The 12,220-nt window shown below is 37.3% G+C and overlaps 1 protein-coding gene and 1 non-coding gene across 3 annotated transcripts in view; both read left to right on the top strand.

Annotated features, from left to right (window-relative positions):
* LOC112054114 (alpha-N-acetylgalactosaminidase) overlaps positions 1-12,220 on the top strand; it is a 109,198-nt gene that overhangs the window by 85,111 nt on the left and 11,867 nt on the right. For both annotated transcript variants that reach the window (XM_024093777.2, XM_052888761.1), the window contains exon 4: positions 5,960-6,053. In XM_024093777.2, the coding sequence (XP_023949545.2) occupies positions 5,960-6,053 (94 nt within the window). The remainder of the gene's footprint in view (positions 1-5,959; positions 6,054-12,220) is intronic.
* LOC112044300 (U5 spliceosomal RNA) lies at positions 9,891-10,010 on the top strand. Its single transcript, XR_002886742.2, has one exon. It is a non-coding gene; the product is annotated as a U5 spliceosomal RNA (small nuclear RNA).

Genomic DNA, 12,220 nt, shown 5'->3' with positions numbered 1-12,220 from the left:
CACCTTGACAAAGCTTTTATGATAAGCGGTTATGGTAAAGATGCTATTTTGCGGTCAGAAAATTGGTTCAAAGCCTGATATTTGCTAATGATAACAATGCTCTAGTAACAACTGTGTTGTGGTTACATAATCTACTGCTCTCGAACCGCCTCTAGGTTCTGTGGATAGCCATACATACTTGGTTTGCAATAACAATTTCTTTACAGGTATATTGCTACGCATAGTAAAAAGCTGCAATAAACATTTTTCCTATTATCCAATAGCTGAAGCCGCGCGGTCTTACCCGCGTGGTTCCCGTTCCTGTAGGAGTACAGGGATAATATATAGCCTATACCCTTCCTCGATAAATGGGCTATCTAACACTGAAAGAATTTTTCAAATCGAACTAGTAGTTCCTGAGATTAGCGCGTTCAATCAAACAAACAAAATCTTCATCTTTATATATTAGTATAGATAGATTACATTCTCAGTGGGAACTTGATAGGCTTTCAATTCATAATGTTTGCCCTTTTAATTCCTCTTCTGCAGGGCCGGACCGTCCATACGGCGAACGGAGCGGTCGCTCCAGGCGCCAAATCCTAGGGGGCGCCGAAACGGTAAAGACAAGATCGAAAAGAAATTTATTTCTTTTCGATATTTCGGTAATAGAGGGCGCTAGGGTGATGAATGCACCCGGGCGCTACGTGAGCTAGAGAGTCTTTACCTATAGTGCAGGGGGTGCGTTACACCCGGGTCGAATCGAAATCGAACGGTCGAATTGAGAAACCTCCTCCTTTTTTTGAAGTCGGTTAAAAATGTATGACATTCCGATATACGTTAAGTCTACGAACTTTTCAAACAAACATGAAAGGCGCCATAATTGGATCTCGCTCCATTCTAATATTTACCTCGGTCCGGCGCTGCTCTTCTGGTCAGCCCGTTACCGACAGTTATGAACGAAACATTCGGTCCAAACATCAGCTATGTATGAATTGGTTTGCGAATACAATATAATAATAGGAACTTTTATACAGAACAAAAAGCAGTTCTCGCGCCTGTCACAAGCACTCCAGTCTTTTCTTTTCCAAAGAATTGCCACACTCCTTATATCACAATGGTGTCTCAACAGGCCCTAGCTATGCGAAAACTTGAACAATGGACGAACAATATGAACAGTACAAGTTTTATTTTATCATGGAATTTATCTTCAGATATATCTCGACCTTAGCAAAGGATCGGGCGTGGGAAACAACTTGTTCGCTCCGAATAACAAAATGTTCGAATTCCATGTCATTATAATGTATGCTGCGAGGTATAAGTTAATTGTGTAGTATACAGGATGTCCCGTTAATAGTTTGTCGAAAATCCAAAAAAAATATGTAAGTAGGTACTTACCATCGAATTTAATCTTAATAGATAAATGCGAAAGGTCATTCATCATCAAAAACCACTTGTCGTACAAAGATGAAATTTGGCAGGGAGGTAATCTATAGTTAGCAGATATCCGCTAAGAACAGATTTTGCGATAGGACTGGATTAATGAGGTCTAAGGGCAGACGAAATCGCGGGCATCTGCTAGTAGTACTATATGGTCACAGAACTCAGAACATCATCGGCTAGTTACATATCAAGATAGTTACATATCGGCTCTTCGAGCTATATGTAACTATCTTAGTTCGAACGCACTTTATGCTAGCATCCGATAAGCCCACATACGCTAGCGCTGCAGGCATGTGAGCTTACTTGATCGTCTGTGGCTGACTGTACACTAGTATCAAAATACATTAGCAAACATAACGTAACAGTTTAAACGAAAACACTATCAACCGAATGCCTGCGCTAGTGGAAACCTGTGTTTAGAACACCGGGCGGGTATGGAGGAAGTCATTAACTATTTGTACAGTGGCAGATCGCTTAGCTGTCGTAACTCGTAGCTTGCAATGTAATTCCCACGATGGTTGCGAGACTTGTGACTAGAGTTTCAGAGGACAGGACGCAAGTCGGCTTTTTTTTTATTCTTTACAAGTAAGCCCTTGACTACAATCTCACCTGATGGTAAGTGATGATGCAGTCTAAGATGGAAGCGGGCTAAGTTGTTAGGAGGAGGATGAAAATCCATACTCCTTTCGGTTTCTACACGACATCGTACCGGAACGCTAAATCGCTTGGCGGTACGTCTTTGTCGTACCAGCCAGACCTGGACCAATTAAGAAAACCTCAATCTGCCCAGCCGGAGATCGAACCCAGGACCTCCGTCTTGTAAATCCACCGCGCATAACACTGCGCCACGGAGGCGGCTCCTTTGAGAGTGCGTTCTTTGAACTGCCAGACTTCATACAATCGTACAAAGTTTCCGCACCTATACCGTCCCCATTGAAAGTCAAAATCAAAATTAAATCATTTTAAGTAGGCTTAGTTCACAAGCATCAGTTTTGAAACGTCACATTTGACTATTTGTAAAGACTCTAACCATGAGTTCGGAAGGCAGGTTCTGCTGAGAAAAGACTTTACGCTAGATAAAATCCGTTTGATGCGTCCCGATTCTATGCGGATCAGCGGACGCATTTGTATGACTTTCTATACAAATAATATCCATTTGATGCAATGCGTCCGATACGTACGATGCGTGGACGTGGCGTTAGACGCATATTTTTGATAGTTCTGCAAGCGGTTGTTCTGCTATACGTAATGGTTATAAAAAAAGTTACTGTAGGAAATAGCGGCTGTTTTAATTATCCAAAGTCCAATACAACAGTTTATTCAACCACTTTTTATATCTTTGTATGGTATGATAGGAAAATGGACTATTGTTTAATTTTTTACGTGACTCGGGTTAAGTTGGGCTATAACAATACATTCGTTTCGATTCTTTGTTTCTATGCTTTTTTGGTCATCAATAATAATTGAGTTTGAGACTCTGTAATGCTAGCCACCCACGGTCCGATATACAAACATGCCTTCAGCGCTGCCGGCATGACGTCCGGTATAACTGATAGGGTGTTGTTCGCGATTGGGGTTGCCAAATGCCAGGTCGCCGAAATTAAAAGCCGGACAGTCCAGTTAGTTTGGCCTGGCATTTGGGTAAAAAGGCCGGATAGCCTATATTATTGAGGATTTTGTGTCCATCAGTATTAATAGATACGACAATTTTTTTAAAGTAAAATCAAGCATTTATGATTATTACCGTAAATTTTGTTCTCACATACACTTGACGTTCGCTTGTTTGTTAAATGTTAAGCCTAACAAAAGCCGGACAAGCCGGACACCGTTTATTTTGGCTGGAAACGGAAAAGAAAAACCTAACTATGTCCGGCTTTATCTGGACACTTGGCAACACTAGTCGCGATTATTGCTTCAAGTCGAGCCGTCAAGCATTGCGATCAAGACACGATGAGTTTCACTATACGTAATACCAGCAGCGCTGCCGGCATGTGGGTATATAGGACCGTGTGTGGTTACTTTAAAAGCATTTAACGAATTTTAAGTGTATTTAGCAACATAAATAAACCCAATCATGACCTTCGGCGGTACTTATTTGGAAGATTAAATCAATTGTTTTAGTAATTTGATAGGTAAGTTAGTTTTTTTTTTATTTGGAGTACGTAGTTTATTTATTACGTAGTTTATTACGTAGTTTATTACAAGTTAGCTCTTGACTACAATCTCACCTGATGGTAAGTGATGATGTAATCTAAGATGGAAGCGGACTAAATTGTTAGGAGGAGGATGAAAATCCACACTCCTTTCGGTTTCTACACGACATCGTACCGGAACGCTAAATCGCTTGGCGGTACGTCTTTGTCGGTAGGGTGGTAACTAGCCACGGCCGAAGCTTCCCACCAGCTAGACCTGGACCAATTAGGAAAACCTCAATCGGCCCAGCCGGGGATCGAACCCAGGACCTCCGTCATTAAATCCACCGGGCATACCACTGCGCCACGGAGGCCGTCAAAAAAGGCCGGCGGCGTAGATTATTAAATATTAAAATTATCCCGTTTTAAATACCTACTAGTAAAATTTTTACCCACTTTACTTTATCTTTTGCCGTGGAGATACTTGGGCCACGGAGTCGCAGTGCCAAAAAAATTTATCGAATAATTTCACCGCGGCTAGTTGCCTCGACTGGTGACAGAAGGGCTGGCTCATTTTTTGCGCAAAGGATCAGCCTGGCTGTCCAGCGCGGAAATGCAGCCAGTATTCTTGCCACCATTCCACGTGGGCATGATTTGTATAGTTATTAGGATAAGTTAGCTTAAGTTCCATATTGTATTCTATCTCAATAAAAAAAAAAACTAATATTCCCATTCCCCTCCCACTAGTCGGGAAAGACTGTGTTGGAATGGGTGTGGGTACGACGATAAACCAACAGGGCGGGGATCGAACCACCACCCCTCGGTGATGAGTCCAACCGCTCTTACCGTTGAGCTATTGAGGCTGTATTATGCGTTTTCCAGAAAAAAAAACTACACAGAAAAGCCATTCAGCTGTCTATATCTATAACTATTTTCGCAATAGTTAGTTAAGTAAATACTTCGTAACCTTGGCTAGAAGTGAATGACTTATAATTATAATATTATCTCTCTATAATCATTTGTATTGTATTATAGTATTATAATGGTCTCATACTATGTAAGAATCACGATTATTAATCTATTTTTTACGTTTCACAACCGCGAAACCGATTAGCCAAAGATAATCTAGCCTAGGGTTGTCGACTTCATGGGATATTTGATATATTTGAGATTAATAATTAAGATACTGTCGTGTTTAATTTATTATGTAGTTATTAATTCTGATTAATTAAAATGTAAAATAATTACGTGGTATTTATATTATTTACAGACGCCTATTTAGTGCCACGATAGGTATTTTTTTTATGTTTTTTTTAGTATAAGTAAAGCGTTACAAACAAATAACTTACTTGAATACAATGTCCAATTGTTTACATAATGTGATATGACCTAGTTTACAAACAATTTTAAAGTTTGAGTGTTTGTAAAGAACAGTTTATAATGTTAAAATGATCAAAAACTGTTTTGGAGGTATTGTTATAGAAGAGTTATAATAAAATTATATGAGAAGCAGGAGTTTAAAAAATAAAAATCACATGATTTAAAATTTTCATGAATTTATTAAATTGTAGAGTAAATAGCTGATGTAAAATGTACAACCCTATTTTACAAGTAAATTTTCGTCTGCCTTTAATGATTGAAGTTTTTATACTTATCTACATCTAGTTTGAGATGTGAGTCATCTTAGTAAAATTAATATAACCAATCGATATTTATTGTAACAGGCTTATACCGTGGCTCTACATGCGTTTAAAGGTTAAATAAATATAAATATGAAGTATCTAAGTAGGTATAATACCTACTTAAGACATTTAATTATTAGGTATAATTAGGTAACAGAAGACACTCCACCTTACAAGTTAGCCCGCTTCTATCTTTAGACTGCATCATTTCTTACCATCAGTGCCATCAGGTGAGATTGTTGTCAAGGGCTAACTGGTAAAGAATAAAAAAAAAACTCAATTTTTCACGATTTTCTTTTCAGATAACATACCTACATAATATTTCCGCACTTAGAAAGTAAAGATCAAAAATTCTAGGTATTTATAAGTAGGCACATACGCTCCAAAGTATTTATGTATAGTTAAAAAAATCAGTTTGGATCGTGCCGCGATGCAAGAACCAGCTCATTACTAAGGGCCCCGTATGGGTTCGAAACTAGTCGGGCATACTCCGACCTAATATCACGTGAGTTTTAGCCGTGTTTCATAATCAATTAATATAAAAAAAAGTGTTTCCCTAATGCTAATATAGAAAACCAGATAGGTAACCTACTCTAGCGATTTTCTTTGTAATATTATGGCCTAGTTTCGAACTCATACGGGGTGTTTAGTCATGAGTTTGTTCAAATGTTCATGCTGCCTAAAGTAATTTTTAGTAAATTATCATAATTGAATGTTTACTTCCAGGTCCACAGCAAGGGTCTGAAGTTCGGCATATACGAGGACTACGGCAACTTCACCTGCGCAGGATATCCCGGGGTAGTGGGTCATCTAGCTGGAGGTAATAAATAAATATATTCTATACTAACTAATATTCTCTTTAAGGTTCTTGAGTGGAGACCACATCTTGGTAAGCAGAGAAGAAGAAGAAGAAATATACTTTATTGTACATTAAAAACAAAAATAAACAATAACTTATAATAACACTTAGAAACTAATGTACAAATGGCGGTCTTATCGCTAAAGAGCGATCTCTTCCAGACAACCACTATGGAAGAGAAAAAAAAAAAACGTAAGCACCGATTCGGGTATACGCACACAAAAAATTAAGTAATTTAAATACATAAATATTAAGCAATAATACATAATAATAATACAAACAGACTATACTTAACTACATCATACATACATAGAAAGAAATACATATATACATACATACATACATACACACATACATACATGAAAACCTGTAAAACATAAAAACAAGACGGCATCTAAGGGAAGACACAAAGAAAAATAAATAAACAAAATAATTCAAAAATAATTAATAAATAAAACATACACATACAAGCGTAATTTGGAGTAACTTATTAAAAGATCAGGGAGGAAAAAAGTGCATGTTCACCAGCCGTTTGAAAGAGGTTAGAGATTGGGCAGAGTGTAGGGCGCTCCCCAGGTGGAACGACGACCTCCGGAAGGTGGGATCTATTGGATGCAAAAAGCCAAAGATAGAGTAAGCTGGAGCTACTTAATTCAAAATTCAAAATTCATTTATTTCAAGTAGGCTCAGTTTACAAGCACTTTTGACACGTCAGTTGACTATTTGTAAAGATTCTACCACCGGTTCGGAAGGCAGGTTCTGCTGAGAAGATACCGGCAAGAAACTCAACAGTTGGGCTTAAAAGAGGCCCATGTCCAGTAGTGGATGCATTATGCATCCACTACTGGACTGCTGACGATGATGATAATGTTTTTACACTCCTCCGTGGCGCAGTGGTATGCGCAGTGGACTTACAAGAGGAGGTCCTGGGTTCGATCCCCGGCTGGACCGATTGAGGTTTTCTTAATTGGTCTAGGTCTGGCTGGGAAGCTTTGACCGTGGCTAGTTCCGGTACGACGTCGTGTAGAAACCGAAAGGGGTGTGGATTTCATCCTCCTCCTAACAAGTTAGCCCGATTCCATCTTAGATTGCATCATCACTTACCATCAGGTGAGATTGTAGTCAAGGGCTAACTTGTAAAAAATATAAAAAAAAATTATAACTAGCGGACGCCCGCGACTTCGTCCGCGTGGAATTCAGGTTTTCACAAATCCCACGGGAACCATGGATTTTTCCATTTTATCCAAATTTCAGTCAAATCGCTTCAGTAAATCGTAGCCGCAGCGTAAAAGAGGAACAAACATTCTTACACGCTTTCACACCTACACACACACAAACTTTCTCCTTTATAATATTAGTGTGATATTCTCTCGGGAACTAAGCGGGTGACACCAAGGGGCGTCTATGACATACAAACCTATGACACTAACAAATAACATTTCTATATATAGGCTTTCTAGTAGTAAAAGAATTTTCAAAATCAGTTTAGTAGATCCAGAGATTACCCCTACAACACCACAAACTTTACTCTTTTTTTTTCAATTCTCATACCCGGAAAGTAAGTCTTGATGTGAGTATTGGGTGGAAAATGCTGCTTCCCTCCATAGGGAGGGAATACCTCATACAAATTATTTCGTTTTTTTTTATTTATCCCCAACTAAATTCGGGGACAGGCAAAGATCGTTGACCATACAGCCTGTTATTGAGGAAGAGTTTCATGTAAAAAATAAACTAATTATAAAGAAATGCCCGCAGCATATGGTATAGATATATTAAACTAAATACTGTGTAAACACACTTATAGCTACTACTATATTTATATTAAGGTTACTCTTTCACTGATACAGATAAACGTTCTAGTTATTAGCAAACATAAAATACGTATACGAAACTATAAAATTATATTTAATGATGCATATTATGTAAAAATCACACGCAAGCCGAATACAATTTCCTAATCTAATTACACATACGCTACTGCAAAAGTGGCTTTGATTACACTTATTTCATGTTACTTTCTACATTACATGACTAAAAAACTATTTGCCAAAAAGGAAATAAAAATGTTGACTTTGCAAAATGTCCATTATATTGGTCAAAAGGTCAATTGGTAAATGATTCTGTAAAAAGGCTTACTTACGTTACAATATTTTACAAGCCTGCCTGTTTGTAATAATTAGTATGTCATCATCTCAGACTAAATACATAAGGACTTGTATCGCACCCAAATTCACGAACAAAATTTTCTGCCATTTTCTAAGGAAAACTAGCTTAGATTTCATACATATTTTAAACTAAACTAGCAGTTTTTGTTCGTTTTTTACACCATATAACTACATAAAAAGGTATTTTTACGGAGGTTTTTTACCGACGGACACGATTTTAAACTATGAAACATCGATTCTTTAGAGACAGTGTTTATAATCGCATAAGATCGTTGATCATATACGTTGACAGAAAAATAATGTCTTGCGAGGCAGGTCTTTATCTAATTAGTCTGAGGTCATCATCATCATCATTAACAAGTAACAACCCATATTCGGCTCACTGCTAAGCGCGAGTCCCCTCTCAGAATGAGACGGGTTAGGCCAATAATCCACCACGCTGGCCAAATGAGGATTGGCAGACTTCACACACGTAGAGAATTAAGAAAATTCTCAGTTATGCAGGTTTTCTTACGATGTTTTTCCTTCACCGTTTGAGACACGTGATATTTAATATCCTAAAATGAAAAGTTGAAGGTGCATGCCCCGGACCGGATTCGAATCTGCGCCTTCCGAACCGAAGACAGAAGTTATAGACAGATTTTGTTGGTAATCCTCTCGCATCTACTTACTTCTACGGCGTACCGACTAACTACATAGATACATAGTATTAACTATCCCGTTATTTAAGTCATTTCGTTAAAATAATCATGTGTTAGAAGACCGTAAAACCAAAAAGTCAAACTAGATGTAAAATCTCGTAGTCAAGGTAATTTCGTTGAAATAACTAGGTTAGATGATGACAAAAACGAAAATACGATAAAATACGATGTTGTGACTCATTATTTGAATCGTACATCAATATATAATAGGACCCGATGGTCTTGTAGCGGACCGTAAAATATGCGTAAGACGGTGATATAGGTACTCAAAACATGTTCTATTCTAATCTTACAATTCTATCTAGGAATAACGTATTTTTGGAGTAAAAATTCAAAATTCCACCTTTGTAATCTCAAAGAGGCAGAAAATGATCAACGTTTGGATGCTTTATTATGGACAGTGTTCCTTTTCATATTTCACCATACCAGAATTGAGTGACAAAAATATTTTCGGAAGAGAATCAATTAAAAATAAACTAAAAGTTTAAAGAACTGATCAGGTAAAATACAAGTACGCGATGTTGCGGTAAAAAAAGAAACTAGATTCTTTCAAAAGCATAATAACCACAGATGGCTATAAATTACTTGTGGCGCCCCCATTCCAGGATTTTTATATTCTTGGTCAACCTATAACTATTGGAAGAAAGAATGTCTGTAAATGTTCTATGATTGGCTTTTTTGTAACTATTTGATATGAAAAATCTATTATAGCTGATAAAACTGTAATTAGCTCAGTAGTAACTAATTTCTGTAATAATAATTCTCTATTTGCCAATACGTCAATTGTCTCTTCAGACAGCGCCATCTAGTTCAAGTTGTATGTAATAACAAAACCAGCGCTAGATGGCGCCATAGAAATCACGTCGATTTGCGTATTGCGCTAAGGAGATTTGTTTCATAAAGTATGAAGTAGGCTATCAACAAATTTTTGTCAACTCTGGTTTCCCTTCAAAACGCATAAATCTTTCGCCTTTTACTAAAGATTTCCGTGGAGGGGAACACTCAAATGAGTCTTTAATATTTTTGAAAGCCTTGCTTTAAACAGTAAGGCTATATAAAAATCAAAATTTTTAAGATAGTGTATTTATATTCCGAGTTCCGAGGAAAATTCAAGTTACTTTAGCACAATCGGTATTAGAGATACCTAATTACCCATACCCAGTCGGACGTGAAATTTTGATTTTTGTATTATTTATACAATGTATAAATAAAAATTTAAACAACCCTTAGAATGCCAGGCCATACTTCATGTATATTATACATGTATTTTGGCCTGGCACTCTAAATGTTGTCTCAAAACCTACATAGGTACTCAGGTAGGCTGTCCGCGTCTAAACTAAGTAAACTTTGAGCAAATACTTGTTCCTTGCATGCCCTGCTTTGTTTACAAGCGTTAGTTGTCCACTTACCATCAGGTAGGCCACCTTTTGTCTGCCTTTCTTCATAAACTGCTGATCAGAACGGAACCGCTATGCATTTTTATTTCTCGTTTCCCTCTCTCATTCTTTTTGACCCGTTTTCTTTCCTTTATCCTAATTATAATAGCTTTGAGTAATTCCTCCTCGTCTGCTAGCAAGCGTGCAATGACCCCAAGACCACATTCCTTAGATCAGTGTTATTTTCGTTGGTTGGTTGGTTCTTGAACCGATTTATACATTGTCGTCGTTATCAACCCATATTCAGCTCACTGCTGAATTCGAGTCTCCTCTCAGAATGAGAGGGGTTAGGCCAATAGTCTACCACGCTGGCCCATTGACTTCACACACGCAGAGAATTAAGAAAATTCTCTGGTATGCAGATTTCCTCACGATGTTTTTCTTCACCGTTTGAGACACGTGATATTTAATTTCTTAAAATGCACACTACTGAAAAATTGTAGGTGCATGCACCGGACCGGATTCGAACCCACACCCTCCTTAATCAGCAGAGGTCATATCCACTGGGCTATCACGGTTATACATTGTATAAACAATTAAAACAAAAAGATAGGCCACCTGCCTATAATAATGTTCAAGTCCATTGTTTAAATCGATATCTTATTAATCGTTAATAATTGCACATTTCAAACAATCTTGTATTAATTGCTTCCCGCTAACCGTTTATACATAATTATTAATTGTTGCATACTTACATATAGTCAGGAAATACTATTTAACCTACCGGTTTTCGCCATGTCTGTTATTATTATTACGTCATTATCACTAATGGTAAATACCTGAATTTTGACAATGATTTTAGATATGGATAACAATGAATACGATATTGACCTTTAAAATACGACCTACGAATTACTAGAATCTATCGAATTTATTACGTAGTTGATAATTTTAATATTATCACTAACTTCTCAAAATATAATAATTCTGGCAGTGGTTTCAATTGGTACTGTTCGCGCGGCGAGAGTTTGGCTTTGACCGTTATTGCGCAGAAATCAGAAATTGGGTATCAACGGGCATTAGCGGGGTGCGGGGCGGGTGCGCGGTGCTCTGATTGGCGCTCCAGTCGTTACCTGCCTCTCGCACCGAAACGACGTACCGCGCACTCCTGTTGTACAATCACGTTCACAAATGAATTGCTATTTTCGTTAATTGTTGTCGATTGTTATTATTTGTTGAGTTTGTTTGTTTAAGTTTTTTTGTTAAATATTAAAAAGTGATTTAAAAATGCGTAAAAAAAAAAATTGTTTTAAAAAGGCAAGCACGGAAAATGATATATGACGTGAATTGCTTTTTAAAGAAAGAAGCTGACGAATGTATCGATTCATTGAAGCAAATTCGAAGTAAGATTGAGGAAGTTGCTTCTTTACTCAGTCAGTCGGAAAATAACCAAACTATAGAGACTTTGCAGGTAATGAAAACGGAAACTGTTTCTAAATTAAATAGAGTAGTCAGTAAATTAGCTCAGATTCAAAAACGGACATCGGAGGCCACTAAGACTTCAATTGGCACTGTAAAAAATATCGCAAATCAAGCCAAGAGTTCCGATTTGCTAATTACTTTCAGAACACCTGGAAAAAAACGTCCCAGAGCTAAACCAGTTACCAATATTGATAATTTTGACCAAGGTGTTATAAAAAGATGTTTACACAATTTTCACAAGACGAATAATGAACTTCCCACCATTGGGAAACTAAAAAAGAAACTTGAGGAAGATATAAACTTTAAAGGGTCAGAAACAAGTCTTCGTGTAATTGTAAAGGAGTTAGGATTTCGCTGGAAAAAAACAGAAAACAACCGTAAATTACTAATAGAAACATCGAATA

This window comes from Bicyclus anynana, chromosome 23, assembly GCF_947172395.1.
Source record: "Bicyclus anynana chromosome 23, ilBicAnyn1.1, whole genome shotgun sequence".
NCBI classification, from domain to species: Eukaryota; Metazoa; Arthropoda; class Insecta; order Lepidoptera; family Nymphalidae; genus Bicyclus; species Bicyclus anynana.
Note: the sequence above shows the minus strand (reverse complement) of the source record. Positions and strands in the feature narration are given on the sequence as shown.